The sequence below is a fragment of the Prenolepis imparis genome, unplaced genomic scaffold (assembly GCF_030444845.1).
Source record: "Prenolepis imparis isolate NDT839.2.m4 unplaced genomic scaffold, iyPreImpa1.0 SCAF_3, whole genome shotgun sequence".
Lineage (NCBI taxonomy): Eukaryota > Metazoa > Arthropoda > Insecta > Hymenoptera > Formicidae > Prenolepis > Prenolepis imparis.
This window is the reverse complement of record NW_028141161.1, coordinates 5,908,790-5,926,123: the sequence shown is the minus strand read 5'-3', so window position 1 is coordinate 5,926,123 and position 17,334 is coordinate 5,908,790. Positions and strand designations below refer to the sequence as shown.

Sequence of the window (17,334 nt, the reverse complement as noted above, 5' to 3'; positions counted from 1 at the left end):
CCTTCTATATTTGATCAAATCCCTACATTCTACATTCAAATCATTATGTATTATACAATCATATCCTCAAAATCGATGAATATATTTTCAATAATTTATATCTATAATTTGTATTTTTTTTTGTATAATTTGTAATAATTATGCGACTTTTTTTCTATAGAAATATAACATATTTATTATAATAAAGATTATAATAAAGATACTTGTAAGAATAAGAAATCTACATTTGCTCGTAGCGTTTATTATATTCACCAGAGGGATCGTATTTAGCAATAAGACGATCCCAATCCTTGGATCGTTTTGTCTTGAGATGTTTTATCACTTTTTCTGCTATAGTCTTTTGTTTATCATTGCACTTGCTGCAATCAGTCGATAGAGCATCCGGTAAAGTTTCTAAAAAAATAAAACATTCGTAAATTATTCCATCATAATTAATAACATTACTACGACTATAATTTAAACTATTCCGAGATATATTTTATAAATATTGTAGCTATATTGAATAAATGTGAAAAAATATATAAATATACTTTATATGAATATATTAAATATTGCTTCAATATCGCTTATTTTAAGAAGAAATATGAAGACGTAATGTAACTTAAACAACTCCGGATACACGTAATTGCTCGAGAAAGTTCAAATTATGTAATAGAGAGAGGAGGAAGAGAGGGAAAGTATGGTATTGAATACTGTAATATTGCAGTCACAATTATAATACTGTTATATGCTCATTGAATTATTCATGTATTTTTTAATTAAGAAATTAGAAAATGCTGAATAATATTCTAATCGAAATATAAGAAAAAATAAGAATAAAAAAAACATCTTTATAACTTATCTTAGAGGGGAACCTCGGGAGCCCAAAAATTGTGATTTTTATGAAACTTTGCACACACATATATAGAGGGATAAATAGATGAATTTATAAATTTTTAGAAGGAAGAGAATTTTTGCTTCTCTCGATGTATCTCAAAAAAATATTCAGAGATATAAAAAAATATTTTATACAAAAGTTCATAATAAGAACATCTCAAAGTAACAAACTAACGTCATTATAAACGTCAAAATGACGTCATTTTGACGTCTAATGACTTCATTCGATATCAAAATGACGTACACTTGCTACCTATGGGGTCTCTATATTTAATAAAATGTTGAAAAAATAATGTTTTTCGCGAAGATTTAAAACAATTTTTTTTTTTAATTATCTTTTTAAAATATTATATATATTAATAAAATATTATTAAATAGAGATGTTTTTACCATGAAAGATAGTTTCACCCCTTAGAAATTGTTTTTAGGCCTCAACTAAAAATTTTGAAAATTATATATACCTACTTATTTTCTTTTATTTGTTAATTAGACCTCATTCTTAATTTTTCATTTCCTCATCTACTTACTTCTTAATTCGCGACCTTCAGCAGTGCAGGGTCCTTCATCCAGCATGCATCGGATGTAATTATTGAGAACACGATTATTTTGAAGAATTCTATCCACCTCCACGTCATCGTATTTTCTGGTATATTTCTCATCATTGGCAATAACCAGAGTCATCAACGAGGCCAGAAACAAAATCAAAATATATTTCTTCATCATTCACGGAAGATATATTTTAAGTATGAGATACACTACACACAATTTTAATTTCTTTTTCGATCGACAAGAGGCTGCAGACAGAAGTTAAAAAGCGTCGATCGCCGACAGTCTAGCTTTTATATAGTCGAACGGAGAACGATTCGAACGGAGGGGTATATATATACCTGCCATATGCAACTTAATTGAATGTCTTACATATTAAAATTACTTGGGACAATGAATTCAAATATATTATTTGCTTCGTATAATTTTAAAACAATTTTTGAGCTAAAATATATCCACGAAAAACTCGCTATCATTATTAGATTTCTTTAATTTCACCTGTATGGAATAATATATATATCACTTATCAATCTTGTACAAATTTCATAATTTTGGAAAAAAAACATTAAAGTATAAACCCATCAAGCAAGCGTATGTCAATTTGACGTCGATGATGTCATTAGACGTCAAAGTGACGTCATTTTGACATCTATGACGTCATCAGTTGCAGTTTGCCACTTGGAGAGAAATTAATAAATTATATTAAAAAATTAATATAAATGAATTATATATAATATAATTTTATATAATAAATTATAATTAAAATATAATTAAAATATAAAATTATATTTTATAATTATAAAATATAATTATAAAAAATTCGTATATTTTAAACAATATATTTTCAATATATATATATTATATAAAAGAGATATATATATTTTGTTTTCGATATTATAAGATATGTTAATTAAAAAATCTTACAGTAATAGAGTGCATATGATTGACACAAACTATTGAATCGTGTGATGACGCACATAAAGAGAAAGTAGATTCGATGAACCGCTATATCGATTCACCGATAAACTCACTGGTTCTTATATCGTATAAGACTTTTTAAACGATCATACTTTTTTTCAGGATATATATAAAGATTCGAGTCTGAGATGTATATTCAATAGACAAAATTTTTTCTTATCGAAGAAAGAATATCTCTTTCTCTTCGCGAAGAAAACTTCCTTTTTTTATACATATTGTAATTTATATTTATAATTACTTTACAAAAAAATAAAAAAATAAAACAAAAATAAAAAATTCAATTATTTAAAAACAAATATAAAGTAAATAACTTCTCTCCAAGCTTTATTTTTCTGACGATAATGTTTCAAACTCTTTTAATATATGCATTTTAAGAATTTCTGTGTATAATTATATATATTTAAAAAAATATATTTTTTTTTATCACAAATCTTTTCCATATTGAAAATGTGTTGGCGAACGGCCGGAAAAAAAAGTTTTAAGGATACAATATATAGGAGATAAAAAATTTATATTTTTTATTTATAGTTTATAAAAAGTGTTACAATAAAAGATTTTTCTTCATAAAAATAAAGAAAAGTGTCACAAGAGATATATTTTAGTATGAACATATATATATATATAATCATCATAAAAAGATCGTAATAGATTTGCATCTCTATTTACATCTTCCATCCATATGTCCATATATATATATATATATATATATATATATATATATATATATATAATCTTCGAAAAAAAAACACATATATGTGATTACAAGACTGCCCATCATGCAGGTACAGCAAGCGTACATCATTTTGACGCCAAATGACGTCATTATATTAAACGTCAAAATGACGTCATTTTGACGTTTAATGACATTAGTTTATTGCTATTACTTATTGGGTTTTTTTTTCATTAAGATGAATTGATTAAGTGTACATTCTTCTGATTGTGCGCCATTCCGTGGGATATCGCGATTGTAGAAATTGTATCAATTTGTGTAGATTCACTTTCTGCTGCGAAGTGCAACGACGACAATTGTCCCTTAGTACAACAGGTAATATACCTGTATAAAAAAAAGAAAGAAAAAAATGGAATTTTTAATAAAAAAATGACGTATCTTCAGCGTCTCTATCTTAATAATAATTAAAATATAAAATTATATTTTATAATTATATTTTTATAATTATAATTATAAAATATAATTCGAAAAAATTCGTATATTTTAAACAATATATTTTCAATATATATATTATATAAAAGATATATATATATTTTGTTTTCGATATTTTAATAATTAATAATAATAATTATCTAATAATTTATTTCAAATGTGCAAAATTTATAAGCGCATGCTTTCATAAATTTATATAATTATGAGGCCATTTACTTATATATTAACATAAAAATATATAAATAATAGAATATAATCCTTTCTTACGTTTTATTTGTTGTCCAAATCCATCACATTCCCCTGTCTGCAATAAGCACTCAAGTTCCTTATCGATGAAACGTTTATCACTTAAATATTGTGAAATATCTTGCGTTCGACAAAACGCAAGTGAGCTAACGAGAATTATTGTAATAATAATTCGATTATTCATTTTTAATAATTAATTCCAGAAAATATGTGTGAAACTGTTTAATTGATTGGATATAACGGAGATAGACACGTTTACTACTCTTGTTGAACTTCTCTTATAATAGGCAGCCCTAAGCAAAGTACAGACATATATTATTATTATATCTTGTGACCTTTGATCCTTTTACAACCGTTACGAAAACCTCATCGAGTTTCACAATTTGAAAATATTTTAGGAATAAGAATAAATATTATAGAAATAAAAATTATATATAGGAATAATTAATTTATTTAAAAAAAATAAAATAAAATAAATGGATTAAGAATGAATAAGGATTAAAAATGACAAAATATATATTAAATATTAAATATAAGGACTTGCGCACAATAGAGAAAATATTAGGAATAAATATTAAATATTAAGAGGAATTATTTTAAAATAATAAAATTGAAAAAATTCTGCTGTAGCAGCGAGTGAAGCTGGAAGTTACGAGTGTGAGACAGTTGATTTGACACTATTTCTTTTTCACTCTATCGTACAGAGAAAATATGGCCGCCCTAAAGCTGTCAATAAGATAGAGTGAGAAAGCAAGTGTTAAATCAACCATTTCATTTGCAACTTCCGTCATTCGACGTCAAAATAACGTACGCTTGCTACCTGGAATATATATATATATATATTTTGTCTTTTTTTTCTTCTGTTCTTATAGTTTGAACTTTTGTATTGTGCGATAGGCCTAATATGATCTTTTGAAATTAAAATCTTAAATTAGAAAAATAATGGAAAGGGGATATAATAAAATATAGAAAGAGCTAATATAAAAGTATTAACAAAATATATAAATTTGAGAAAAATTCAACAAAGATTTGCAGAGATTTGATTTAAAAATATGATTCAAATGCACTTATAGATAGATCCTAGATTCTGAGATTGAATGTTTGAATATGATCGAACGTTTGGCAAATCGTTGTTAAAAGGAGCAAAGTGAACGTTAATTGCAAAAATTGACTCGATAATTGCAACTGAATTCTAATTCTGATCGAAATGTAAATATATACAAAATACACTCGTCAAAAAAATTATCGCAACACGTAATTAATATCAAAATTTAGCATAAATTTAAATAAGCATATCTCCGCGAAAAATTGTCGTATTTCAAAATTTTTTTTTTTGTTTTAAAGGGTAAAGTCTCTACTTTAAGGAACTTTCGTTCGATTTTGATTTTATTCTCTCCCCCTTTCTCCATCCCTTTAAAAGGAGAAACGTGTTTTTTTTTTCAAAAAATTGCATAGTTTGACGTGTTCTACGGAGTGTACTAAATTTTTTTCGCAAATATCATCATAACTATCGTAAAATATGGACTTTTCTCTACAAATTAAAAAAAAAATTGAATACCGTACGATTTTTTTTCGCGAAGTTACAGCATATCAAAGGTACCAATGCATTTTTGCCTATATATTTAATTATCGCCAACATCAGCATTACCCGATGGGCACTACGGGGAGGTTGCTGGTCGGATTTTGCCCATCGCGTGTGTGTGTGTGTTGGGGCAGGGATATATGTGTTCGTATTTAAAATTGTATATTTCTGCCTCGTCTTCGGATGACCTCTTGCAGGCGCTCACGCATATTAATGCAGGCTCTAATTGTGGCTTGCAGAATTTCGAAACATATTCGATGTAGGGCTGCTTCCAATTGCTGGAAATTGGTTGGTAGTCTTTCAAAATCATGCAGCCATCTTCCCATAAAAGGTCATCCGAAGACGAGGCAGAAATACACAATTTTAAATACGAACATATATCCCTGCCCCAACACATACACACACGCGCGCGCGCGCGCGCGATGGGCAAAATCCGACCAGCAACTTCCCTGTAGTGCCCATCGGATAATGCTAATGTTGGCGGTAATTGAATACATAGGCAAAAATGCATAGGAAACTTTGATATGATGTAACTTCGCGAAAAAAAATCGTACGGTATTCAATTTTTTTTTAAATTTGTAGAGAAGTCCATATTCAATTTTTTTTTAAATTTGTAGAGAAGTCCATATTTTACGATAGTTATAATGGTATTTGCGAAAAAAATTTAGTACACTCCGTAGAACTCGTCAAACTATGCAATTTTAAAAAAAAAAAACACGTCCCTCCTTTTAAAGGGTTGGAGAAAGGGGGAGAGAATAAAATCAAAATCGAACGAAAGTTCCTTAAAGTAGAGACTTTACCCTTTAAAACAAAAAAAAAATTTTTGAAATACGACAATTTTTCGCGGAGATACGCTTATTTGAATTTATGCTAAATTTTGATATTAATTACATGTTGCGATAATTTTTTTGATGAGTATATATACAAAAACTACATTTCTGTTCTTTTTTTTCTCTTAGTTCTTTATTCCACCAGCTCGTTATTATCACTTTGGTCCTGATCACTATTGTCTTCTTCATCTTCGTCTTCTTCTGAAGAAGAATCAAACCATGTTTGCAACGATAAATCATCTGATCTTAACATCTTCCACTCGTCCAATTTTCGGCAATCTGCACAAGACATACATATACATATACGTGTTTTATAATATATGTAATAAATATAATACACACAATACATTATTAATAACATACCCAGACTATAGAAATCGCAAAGAGTGTATTGTCGATCACCATCTTCCACCAAGCCGCCATATAAATACAAAACGTTGTGTTTTATCACCATTCCAGCATTCATCCGCGGAGACGGAAAATTTTTCATCCTTCCATCATTTGCCACTGTCGAACAGGATTGTTGGAGAGATAATGAAGAAATTGACGCTGTCGGGCCTATTGTCATCTAGATACCAAAAAACCTATTAAATCTCTTTTTAATAATATTGGTTTTTTAAATAATTTGAAATTAATTGTTGCTTATAAAAAAGAGATTAGTACCATATTTTCGATTACTAACTTTATGTTTTTTTTATGCATGTAAAAAGAAAAAAAGAAAAAAACATACTGTAAATATTCCATCGTCGTCCACAGTAACTGTAGATTGTTCAAGATTCGAAGATTCTTCCGACGTTTCTTCCTCGTCAGAATTATTACTCTGTCCTAATTCTTCTTTATCAGCTTCTTCCTTTTTTCTTCTCCTACGTCCTTTGCTGTCGTCAGTCGTTGCTTTTTTCTCAATTAACGTTACGGCGCGCCAGTGCAATTTTTCCAGATCCAGTGCGAGTAGATCGTTGTAAAATGTTCCACGTAGACTCTCCTCGTCGTCCTCATTGTTATCGTCGTTGTCGTAAACACCGCCGAAGACAAAGGCCTGGTTCGCAGATTGGATTAATGCAGCAGAGACGCCGCATCTTGGAGTCACTCGAACTCCAGTTTGTTTCACGCAAACCCACTTGTACTTGATTACGTCGTCTTTGTTCGTTTGCGTCAGGAGAAACATGTCGGCGTGAACGCAACCCCGATCAATCTCCTTCTTCACCTTTTCCTTACTATAGCCGCCGTATACAACGAGCTTGTTGTCGATAGTAGGCAATAATATACAGCCGGATCGAGGAGCAGGCGCGATACCTTAAAAAAATTATTTTAACATTATTATATTGTTAATTGTTAGATATCATCATTGTCAATGACAATTACTTATTTGCTTTAATATTTATTTTAAATGATTATTTGGTAAACTTATTTGATAAGATGTTTACTAAAAATCTTCATATAAATATTAAATAAGTATATGAAAAAATATATAATATATTCTTAAGAAAATATTTAATAAACTCTGATAAAATATTATATGTTTGTTTTAACATGGATTTAGATGTAACAGATTTCATTTTGTTAAAAATATTTTACAAATAATTGATAAAATATTGTACAAAAATTACTGATAAAAATATTTATTATCTTTGATTCTTCGTATACTTTTTGTAAGAAAATTTTAAAATTTTCTTGGTAAAAATATTAAATTGTACTCATACACATTCCTAATAAAAAATGTTTTATAATAATTTATGTACTAATATATTTGAATAAAAATTTAATAACATAACAAATTTCATGAACTTCTTAAAATATATAAAAGTTCTTGATAAAAATATTTGAATATTGATACTATGTGAATTTTGTTTAAAATGATTTTTCATACAACAAACAATTTACGCAATGAAGATGATCAAGTTAGATAATTTACTCTGTATTTTATTATCTAAAAATTATCGTTACATGAAATTTGATTTAATTCATTAATTAATTTAAATAAAAATTTGTTTATTAGTTTACCAGTAGGTTCGATTTTTCGCCACAAGTAAGTTTCCAGATCGAAAATGTGCACATCATTGAAGTATTTGTAATCGTGTCGCAGATTATCATAAAATCCGCCAAACACTATCAGCTGCTTCTTTGCGTAAACCATCCTGTGTCCACTTCTGGCTGATGGGCCATTTGCAGCTCTATAATTATTGATATATTATTGATATCAACCATTTTGATAATTAAATTATCAATTTTTGACAAGATTAACATAAAAAAAATGATATATAACATATAATATTGTAGCACATTTTAATCCTTACTAAAAATAAGAAAAATAACATGTATCTTCCTTCAATCATTATTTTAAATTATTTTAAATATATAATACACAAGTGATTTTGTGTATGAAGAATCTATAGTTTAAAATATAAAATATGTAAAATATTTAATATAAATATATTTTGTAATAAATGCATGTAGTTTAATTGAGAAAATTATTTTAATAAATGTGTGCAATTTAAAATAATTAAGTTAATTTGTAGAAAGTTTATAAAGAAATAAAGCTACACAAGATTCTCCATAGCGTTTCTATATATTTAAATTAAATAATTATTTCACATTACTTTTTTATATCACAAGATCTAATTTATTTCTTATTATATATAATTTATTTTTTATTTTTTATCATAATATCGGACATTATTTTGAATTTAATTACACTTAATGTTATATTATCAGTAAATTATGAATGAATTATATTAGAAGTTTTTGCTACTTCTATTATAAGATGTTTACAAAGTAAAGTTCTAATGTAAAAATTTTCATTTCAGAAACGTCTCGGACGTCGATCATAAGATTCGTGTATAAAAAATATAAAAATAAATATTCTAATATAATCTAATATTAAAATAAATAAATTATAAAAATATTAAAAGGTCGGTCATAAAGAGATTTGTGTCTAGTATTAAAATGTTAGAATATCAGACACAACTTTCCCTTAATAATTTTAATTTATTTTTAAAATATAATTTTTTTAAATATTCAAAAAAGTAGTTCTATTTCTTTTTTTAATACTTAACATTAAAAATTTTCATATTTTAATTTTTTATAAAACGTGAATAAATTTTCACAACTGAAAATAATGTTAATTCTCTTTTCTTCCATTTTTTAAAAAATTCTGAATAAAACGTTGAAAAAATTTATGTTCTGAATAAAAAATTTGAAAAAATTTATAAATAATACAGCTAAAAGATTCATCAAATTTGATCAATTCGATTTCTTTATTCACAAATTGTGAATCACGAATACACGCTATAGCTTTGTACATACGTGATCTTCTCCCATTTCTTTTCGGCAAATCGAAATACCCACAAATCACGGTAATGATAGAATTGCGATTCGCTCGGGCTGATAAATTCACCGCCAAATACCCATAATTCGCCATTGCGATTTGCAGTAGCCACTGCTTGATGACCGCATCGAGGTGGTGGTGCTCCAGGTGCTTTTATCAATGTCCATTCTTGCTTATGTATATTGTAGAAGAACATATCACCATATACAATGGTCTAAAAAAACAAAAACAAAGATAAATGTAATTAAACCAATTATTTTTGAATTTTTTTTAATAGAACAAATAATTAATTTTTTTATTGTTAGATCTTTCAATAATCTTATTATCAAATTTTATTGCTCAATCAAAAAATACGAGGAGTATCTCTAATTAATATTTTAATAAAATTGAATATTAAGAGAAACTTCTGATTTACTTTAACGATTAAAATATATGCGATGATTAAAGTCATGGATCTAAACAACGCTTAAAAGATTTTAGTTATCCCTGTTTATTACAATGTTATAAACAAAAAGATCGCTACTAATATATTCAGTTCTACCATTTTTTTTTTTATAATATATACCTGCCGACCATCATGAAATTCACCACCTAACATAATAAGTTCATCCTTATAGGGATGTGCCGTTAAAGTGAAGTTGACTCGTCTGGATGGTGCATTTATTATCACTTCTTTGACACGTTGTCTTTGAGCTTCCTCTTTCTCAATCTCAGCGACGACCTTTTCTATATCGTCCTAAAATAAATAAATTATAATAAATATATATTTTTATTTTCTATAAAAAATAAATAATATATAATGTATAACATTTTTTAATTATATCTAATGATGAACAGACAAGTGTTTAATGCACATTTTTTCTATATGACAAAAGATAAAAAGAAATAAAAATAAAATCTAACCTCACCGAGCGCCGTCAATTCCTTCTTCTGCTTAGCACTAAGTTTCTTTTCCGTTTTCAGCGCTGTTTTCACACTGCCGCTTACTTTATTTTTATTTTTGTTCTTGTCTTTCTTTCCCATTTTTATTCTTTTTGTGCTACAAAATCAAATCAACATTTAATAAATAAAAAACATGTCCTAAATTCGGCACCTTTGATGTTAGCGCGTGGATAAAAATGAACTGCACATGCGCGAACGAAATATGTAATAAATTCCCTAGAGCCCTTCTGTTCTAGGGACTCTAGGGAATTTATTACATGCCTCGCTCGCGCATGTGCAATTTTTCCCTATATTCTAGGGATTCTAGTAATAAAGAATTAGTCGGCTATCTGTGGAGACTCTTGTCACTAGTCTTAATTCCCTAACACGCGGTCCAATCGACTATCGATCGACGACGCATGCGCGCGTCTCTAGCTCAATGCGTATTGTAACGTCCCGTCATTTTCGCGAAACCATATTTTTGCGCGCTACTGTTTTTCCTGCGCCAATACTTAAAATTTAAGGATAATTAATGATTTTCCTCTTTACATATAATTGTTTAGGCTAAAATCAAGCATTTATATCAGAGTCCACGTTTTGCACTTTTCGGCCGATTTCCGAGGCTCACCGCCTAGCGGCTCCCACTTACGCTCGAGACCTTAGCAACGCGTGGCCCGATAACCGTAGTTGCTAAGGGGTGCTTTCCAATTACGAAACACAGTCACAGTATAACTACATACAGTAGTGACAGTGCTAGAAAATCAGCGAGTAAATTTTCTTTTACGCATGCGTTAGCTGTAAGGCTAAGAACATGGCGGACTGTCATGGCGATATCACAAATTGTGACGGTATATTGCTAACTTTCAACAATCACGTTTTATATACTGTTTTATAATTTTATTAATACATTTTTAAAATATACTAACATTAAAAACAGAAAATAATTTGCATTATTATCTTTATCTCATTAAAAAAGACTTTGCGTAAGACGTTATCGCGATTCTTAATGTTCAAATGAAGCGCCCGTAAGGCTTACAACATGGCTGACCGTCACGTGATCGACTCACGGCTACATCAAAGGAGCCGACAGCTACTGTCACTACTGTATGTAGTTATACTGTGACACAGTGCTACACAGTGTCACACTACCGAACACTGTGTTAGGGTGCCAAATGGAACATCGTTTAGTTCTTTAAAGAAAGCACCAGAGTGCGTTCACATCAATTTGTTTTCTCGTATGTCCGTTTCTACTTCGAGCATTCGTTGTTCAAATAAACTATGCGGATATTTTGAAACATTGGAAAAATTTGACATTTGATAATATCATTTTATAACTACTTATACTTTTATTTTACTCCGTTGACTACATATAGAATTTAGTGTTATTTTTAATTTTATATATATTTATAATTTAGTTTTATATTTATTTATTATTTACGCTGAAGATGGCCCAAAAATGTAACCGAAACGTACGTACTTTTTATTTTTATAATCTTTGATTTTGTATTATATTGAATAAATGTATTATTTGCGCCCCAATAACGACCGCTTCTTGTAGCTAATTTTTATCTAATTTTTATTATTATTTGATAAATTGATGAAAAAAAATATTATTTAAAGGCATTTAAGAGAGAGAGAGTACTATATGACAATGTTTTGATTGATATAACAGTAGTACCAACGCTTAAAAATAAATAAATCTAAGATTGTTGGTAGAACTGAAGCTTTTACATGCTTAAACACAAGTTTTTGCTGTATCGAGCAGTGTGAAGTTGTGTCGTTAATGGAACACTCTGAGTCGTTCACTGTGTTACACTGTGTCTATGTGTGTCTAATTGGAAAGCACCCCATATGTATACTTGGCGTATGGGCAAATTCCCTAGGAAGCCTAACCAGCCATGTAGGTAAGAAGAAGACATATGTATACATATATCTGATTTATGTATGATTTGATATTTAATAATTTTAAAGAATATTAATATGGCCGGTATTTATAGTCGGTTCTTATATTTAAGAATGTCTTAAGTACAATCTTAAGATGTGATTAACCAATCACAGAGCCGTATTTGCATCTTAAGACATTACTTAAGACGGTCTTGAAATAAGAACGGACTATGAATACCGGCCTATGTAATATATATAAATATATACACATATTTTAGACATAAAATAATTCTTACGTTACGTCTTATGCTTACGGTTACGGAAATTCGTGTGCGATGGCCTTTTTAGTACTTTAATTGTGGAAAAGGATTTTTTAATCGGTATAATCAATAAAAAGATTAGTTGTCGAATCCAACTTCTCGTTTTATCGGTAAAATAAAAAACGGCTTTAGGATCCCCTTAAGATTTTGAATTAGCAAAAAAAAGATGGTGCCAACAGTACATGGTGTTCCCAAGCGGTCACCCATCTAAGTACTGACCATGCCCAATGTTGCTTAACTTCAGTGATCGGACGAGAACTGGTGCGTTACAACGTGGTATGACCGTTGACAATGGTAATACCTTTAAGGGGATGCTGGAGGTATGTTTTTACCGACCGAATGCGAATATAGAGATTATTTTGGGATATCTTTTTATTGACTATACAGATCAATAAATTCTTTTCCACGATTAAAGTACTTATAAAAACGGACCGCGTTAGCTATAATTCCATATATAAATCATATAAAAATCAAAAATTACAGTTTTGTTATCGGCTTCTTTCATGTCAGCTCGTAACAATACTTATTTAATAAAAATAATTCTGCAGTTTATCTGTGCATAAAATATAGTATACGCGATAGGGTTAACATGAAGAAATATTAGTAAACAATAAAAAGTGAGATTGCAAGTCTAATAAAAAAGTTAAATATTAAAAACATTTTCACGCATATGTGTGTGTATATGCGTATACGTGCATATGTTTGGATATGTGTGGTGCTAACCTATCGTGTGTATATGTGTATACGTGTATATGTTTGGATATGTGTATACGTGTATATGTTTGGATATGTGTATACGTGTATATGTTTGGATATGTGTAGTGCTAACCTATCGGAGTTCGGCCGTCACTCCAGCATCACCTTAATTGATGAAAAAATAATAACTTGAAAATTTTAAGACGATTGTAAAAAAAAGTTTTTTTATCGTCATTATAATTTTCCTATACATTTGAAACAAAAAAGATATATCATTAAGGGTCGGCAGGCGACCCAGGCAAACTCCGAATTGATGTTGGAGACCTCGCGCGGTGACAACGCGAAACTCCGGTTTCAGTGTTACCAACGTTGAAAAACCAATTTCAGGTTCTATGTAGTGGTGTATATCCGTACACGTACACACTATTGCATTGCTCACGCGGACGCACGGTAGAGAGACAAGGATCGATAATCACGTTATCCTTGTTCCTCTACCGTGCTAATCACGTGACATGCTACACGCGAGATACGGCCTGAAAATGCTTTCTGGCCTTCCGTAGCAGAAGGCAGGAATGTAGCAAGGCTAATAAGCACCCACTTTTTGTAAATTTTATATATGCTTATGCACATATGTGCGTATATATAACAAATAGTATCAAAAATTTATATATATGTCTCCAAATTGTACAATGATAGAAATTGTACAATGATAGAAATATTTTTACTTTTTAAAAATTTATAAATTTTTTAAATTTTCTTAAATAATCTAATAATGTTAGAATACACACTTTTCATAACTTACGGAAAACATTCGGATTAAAAATTTAAAAAGTGTATGAATTTTTAAAAAATTAAAATATTTCTAAAAATATTTCTCTGTAAAAATATTTTATTTATATTATGATTATTTTATACATTTTAAATATATAAGAAGATATATGCGTATCTAAAAAACAATAAATATATGCCGAATATTTATGTCTACGTAATAAATAATACATATAACATATACATATAAATAATAAAAAACAAAAAAAAATTATGCCATCCCAAGTTTTGAACCTGGGATCCCACAATTACTACTATTACCGTCATATTAACGACGCTACTTTTGACTTCGAAAATGACATTTCTTGGGAATGTAATTAGTAGTTACTGCATTGGCCACTACTACGATATGACGCTGAAATCAGTGAAAAATGCCGGTCTCGCCTTCATCCAGATTTTTGGCTATCTGTCTATTAATCTGTGATTAGACCATAGTCATTAATGATATATCTTTTTTGTTTCAAATGTATAGGAAAATTATAATGACGATAAAAAAACTTTTTTTTACAATCGTCCTTAAAATTGTCAAGTTATTATTTTAGTACTCTGCGTTGATACCACTGCTTCAACGGTCATACCACGTTGTAACGCACCAGTTCTCGTCCGATCACTGAAGTTAAGCAACATTGGGCATGGTCAGTACTTAGATGGGTGACCGCTTGGGAACACCATGTACTGTTGGCACCATCTTTTTTTTGCTAATTCAAAATCTTAAGGGGATCCTAAAGCCGTTTTTTATTTTACCAATAAAACGAGAAGTTGGATTCGACAACTAATCTTTTTATTGATTATACCGATTAAAAAATCCTTTTCCACAATTAAAGTACTAAAAAGGCCATCGCACACGAATTTCCGTAACCGTAAGCATAAGACGTAACGTAAGAATTATTTTATGTCTAAAATATGTGTATATATTTATATATATTACATAGGCCGGTATTCATAGTCCGTTCTTATTTCAAGACCGTCTTAAGTAATGTCTTAAGATGCAAATACGGCTCTGTGATTGGTTAATCACATCTTAAGATTGTACTTAAGACATTCTTAAATATAAGAACCGACTATAAATACCGGCCATATTAATATTCTTTAAAATTATTAAATATCAAATCATACATAAATCAGATATATGTATACATATGTCTTCTTCTTATCTATATGGCTGGTTAGGCTTCCTAGGGAATTTGCCCATACGCCAAGTATACATATGGGGTGCTTTCCAATTAGACACACATAGACACAGTGTAACACAGTGAACGACTCAGAGTGTTCCATTAACGACACAACTTCACACTGCTCGACACAGCAAAAACTTGAGTTTAAGCATGTAAAAGCTTCAGTTCTACCAACAATCTTAGATTTATTTATTTTTAAGCATTGGTACTACTGTTATATCAATCAAAACATTGTCATATAGTACTCTCTCTCTCTCTTAAATGCCTTTAAACACTGACGAGGTACTATTAAAGACCGGTGGTCTTACGGGAGTTAGTGTGACTGGAAAAAGAGCGCTGTGTACTAGCGCCCTCTCAGTAATATTGCGGCCGGAGTGAGAAATAGTAACTAAATCTAATTGTAAGAGATGATAAAATAATACATGTATATAGTAACACGAGAAATGCAATTTAAAAAAAAATCATTTTAGAGTATATATATGTATATACGAGTATATACGAAATATTTATATACCGGGTGTCCCATTTTAAAGGACCCACTCATAAAATATCTCAGAAACACTGCGTTAAATCGAAAAATGTTTCCTACAAAATTGTAGGGTTTCGAGGGGGACATAACATAGTAATATTCACATGACCTTGGGCGACGCCTCCAAGGTCAAGTAAAGGTGAGAATGAATTTTTTAAATGGAAACCCATATTTTTTATTATAACATCTTTTTCTACTAATTAATTTGAACAACTTTTATCTGAAGCATTTTTTTATTTTCCTAATATTTTTTCTTCTTTTCAAAATTTATTCTCACCTTCATTTGACCTTGGAGACGCCGCCCAAGGTCATATGAATATTACTATGTTATGTCCCCCTCGAAACCCTACAACTTTTGTAGGAAACATTTTTCGATTTAACGCAGTGTTTCTAACAATGAGATATTTGAGTGGGTCCTTTAAAATGGGACACCTGGTATATATATATAATTATTTAAATATATCGTACATGTATATATTTCGAAATGACGATGTTTCTTTTCAAAAACATTTATTCACAATATTTTTTAAAAGGAAAAATTTAGCTCTTAAATTTATAATATATATATACACACATTTTCACGTCATTTTTCAGATATTATATATATATTATTATACACATTATTATGGAAATGACATATAGGAAATGTAACAAATTTAAAAGCCAAATTTCTCTCTCTCTCTCTCTCTCTCTCTCTCTTTCTCTTTATTTTCTTCTTTTCTTCTTTCATATCTTGTAAACAAGCATTGAAATCTCTCCAGAGATTTAATATTACTTATTTTACTTTTCTGGCTTGTTTTATTTATGTGACAAATGGCTTTTGTTTGTATTAAATTTTTTATATTTTCTATTTTATATTTTTGAATGTAATTTTATTAGATTAATAAGATTTTTGCGATTAAAATGACATCAATTATAACATAAATTGGATAATTTTTCACTGAACAAGTAATTCAAATTACATATTTAATTAAAAATTATCCAATTTATGTCGTGTTTGGTGTCATTTTAATCGCAAAAATCTCAATAATCCATTAAAATTATTTTCAAACCGATGAATTGCGAATTATACAAATTTTATTTTCTATAGTAACATGTCATATGATACGTCATCTCGCTCGCTCTTTATTCGTTCTCGCTCTGCCTTCGACGACATCGAGAACCTTTCCTTATCTACAATAAATTCACGAATGTAAATATATTTTAAATAAAAATTAAAACTTTTAATTTGCATTTTATCGGTTTAAAAATAATGAATTAATGAAATTTTAGCGATTAAAATGACACCAAACACGACATAAATCGGATAATTTTTAATTAAATATGTAATTTGAATTACTTGTTCAGTGAAAAATTATCCAATTTATGTTATAATTGATGTCATTTTAATCGCAAAAATCTTATTAATCTAATAAAATTACATTCAAAAATATAAA

The 17,334-nt window shown here is 29.0% G+C and overlaps 3 protein-coding genes and 2 non-coding genes across 5 annotated transcripts; 1 reads left to right on the top strand and 4 right to left on the bottom strand.

Moving 5' to 3' along the window:
- Nucleotides 1-7: 7 nt before the first annotated feature.
- Csp6 (chemosensory protein 6) lies at nt 8-1,688 on the bottom strand. Its single transcript, XM_083033806.1, has 2 exons — nt 1,404-1,688; nt 8-393 (listed from the first exon to the last, which is right to left on the bottom strand). Exons 1-2 carry the CDS (start codon nt 1,597-1,599, stop codon nt 221-223), a joined length of 369 nt encoding a protein of 122 aa, XP_082889932.1. The 5' UTR covers nt 1,600-1,688; the 3' UTR covers nt 8-220.
- A 1,297-nt stretch (nt 1,689-2,985) lies between these two features.
- On the bottom strand, nt 2,986-5,373 carry LOC145933811 (ejaculatory bulb-specific protein 3). Its single transcript, XM_083033807.1, has 2 exons — nt 3,830-5,373; nt 2,986-3,454 (listed from the first exon to the last, which is right to left on the bottom strand). The coding sequence occupies exons 1-2, from the start codon at nt 3,990-3,992 to the stop codon at nt 3,318-3,320; spliced, it is 300 nt and encodes a 99-aa protein (XP_082889933.1). The 5' UTR covers nt 3,993-5,373; the 3' UTR covers nt 2,986-3,317.
- An 854-nt stretch (nt 5,374-6,227) lies between these two features.
- On the bottom strand, nt 6,228-10,660 carry LOC145933798 (kelch domain-containing protein 4). The gene is made up of 7 exons (XM_083033788.1): nt 10,449-10,660; nt 10,111-10,281; nt 9,524-9,759; nt 8,222-8,391; nt 6,951-7,513; nt 6,584-6,788; nt 6,228-6,499 (listed from the first exon to the last, which is right to left on the bottom strand). Exons 1-7 carry the CDS (start codon nt 10,566-10,568, stop codon nt 6,354-6,356), a joined length of 1,611 nt encoding a protein of 536 aa, XP_082889914.1. The 5' UTR covers nt 10,569-10,660; the 3' UTR covers nt 6,228-6,353.
- Nucleotides 10,661-12,840: 2,180 nt separating this feature from the next.
- On the bottom strand, nt 12,841-12,960 carry LOC145934599 (5S ribosomal RNA). The gene has a single exon (XR_014425066.1). It is a non-coding gene; the product is annotated as a 5S ribosomal RNA (ribosomal RNA).
- Nucleotides 12,961-14,758: 1,798 nt separating this feature from the next.
- On the top strand, nt 14,759-14,878 carry LOC145934608 (5S ribosomal RNA). Its single transcript, XR_014425074.1, has one exon. It is a non-coding gene; the product is annotated as a 5S ribosomal RNA (ribosomal RNA).
- Nucleotides 14,879-17,334: the final 2,456 nt, after the last annotated feature.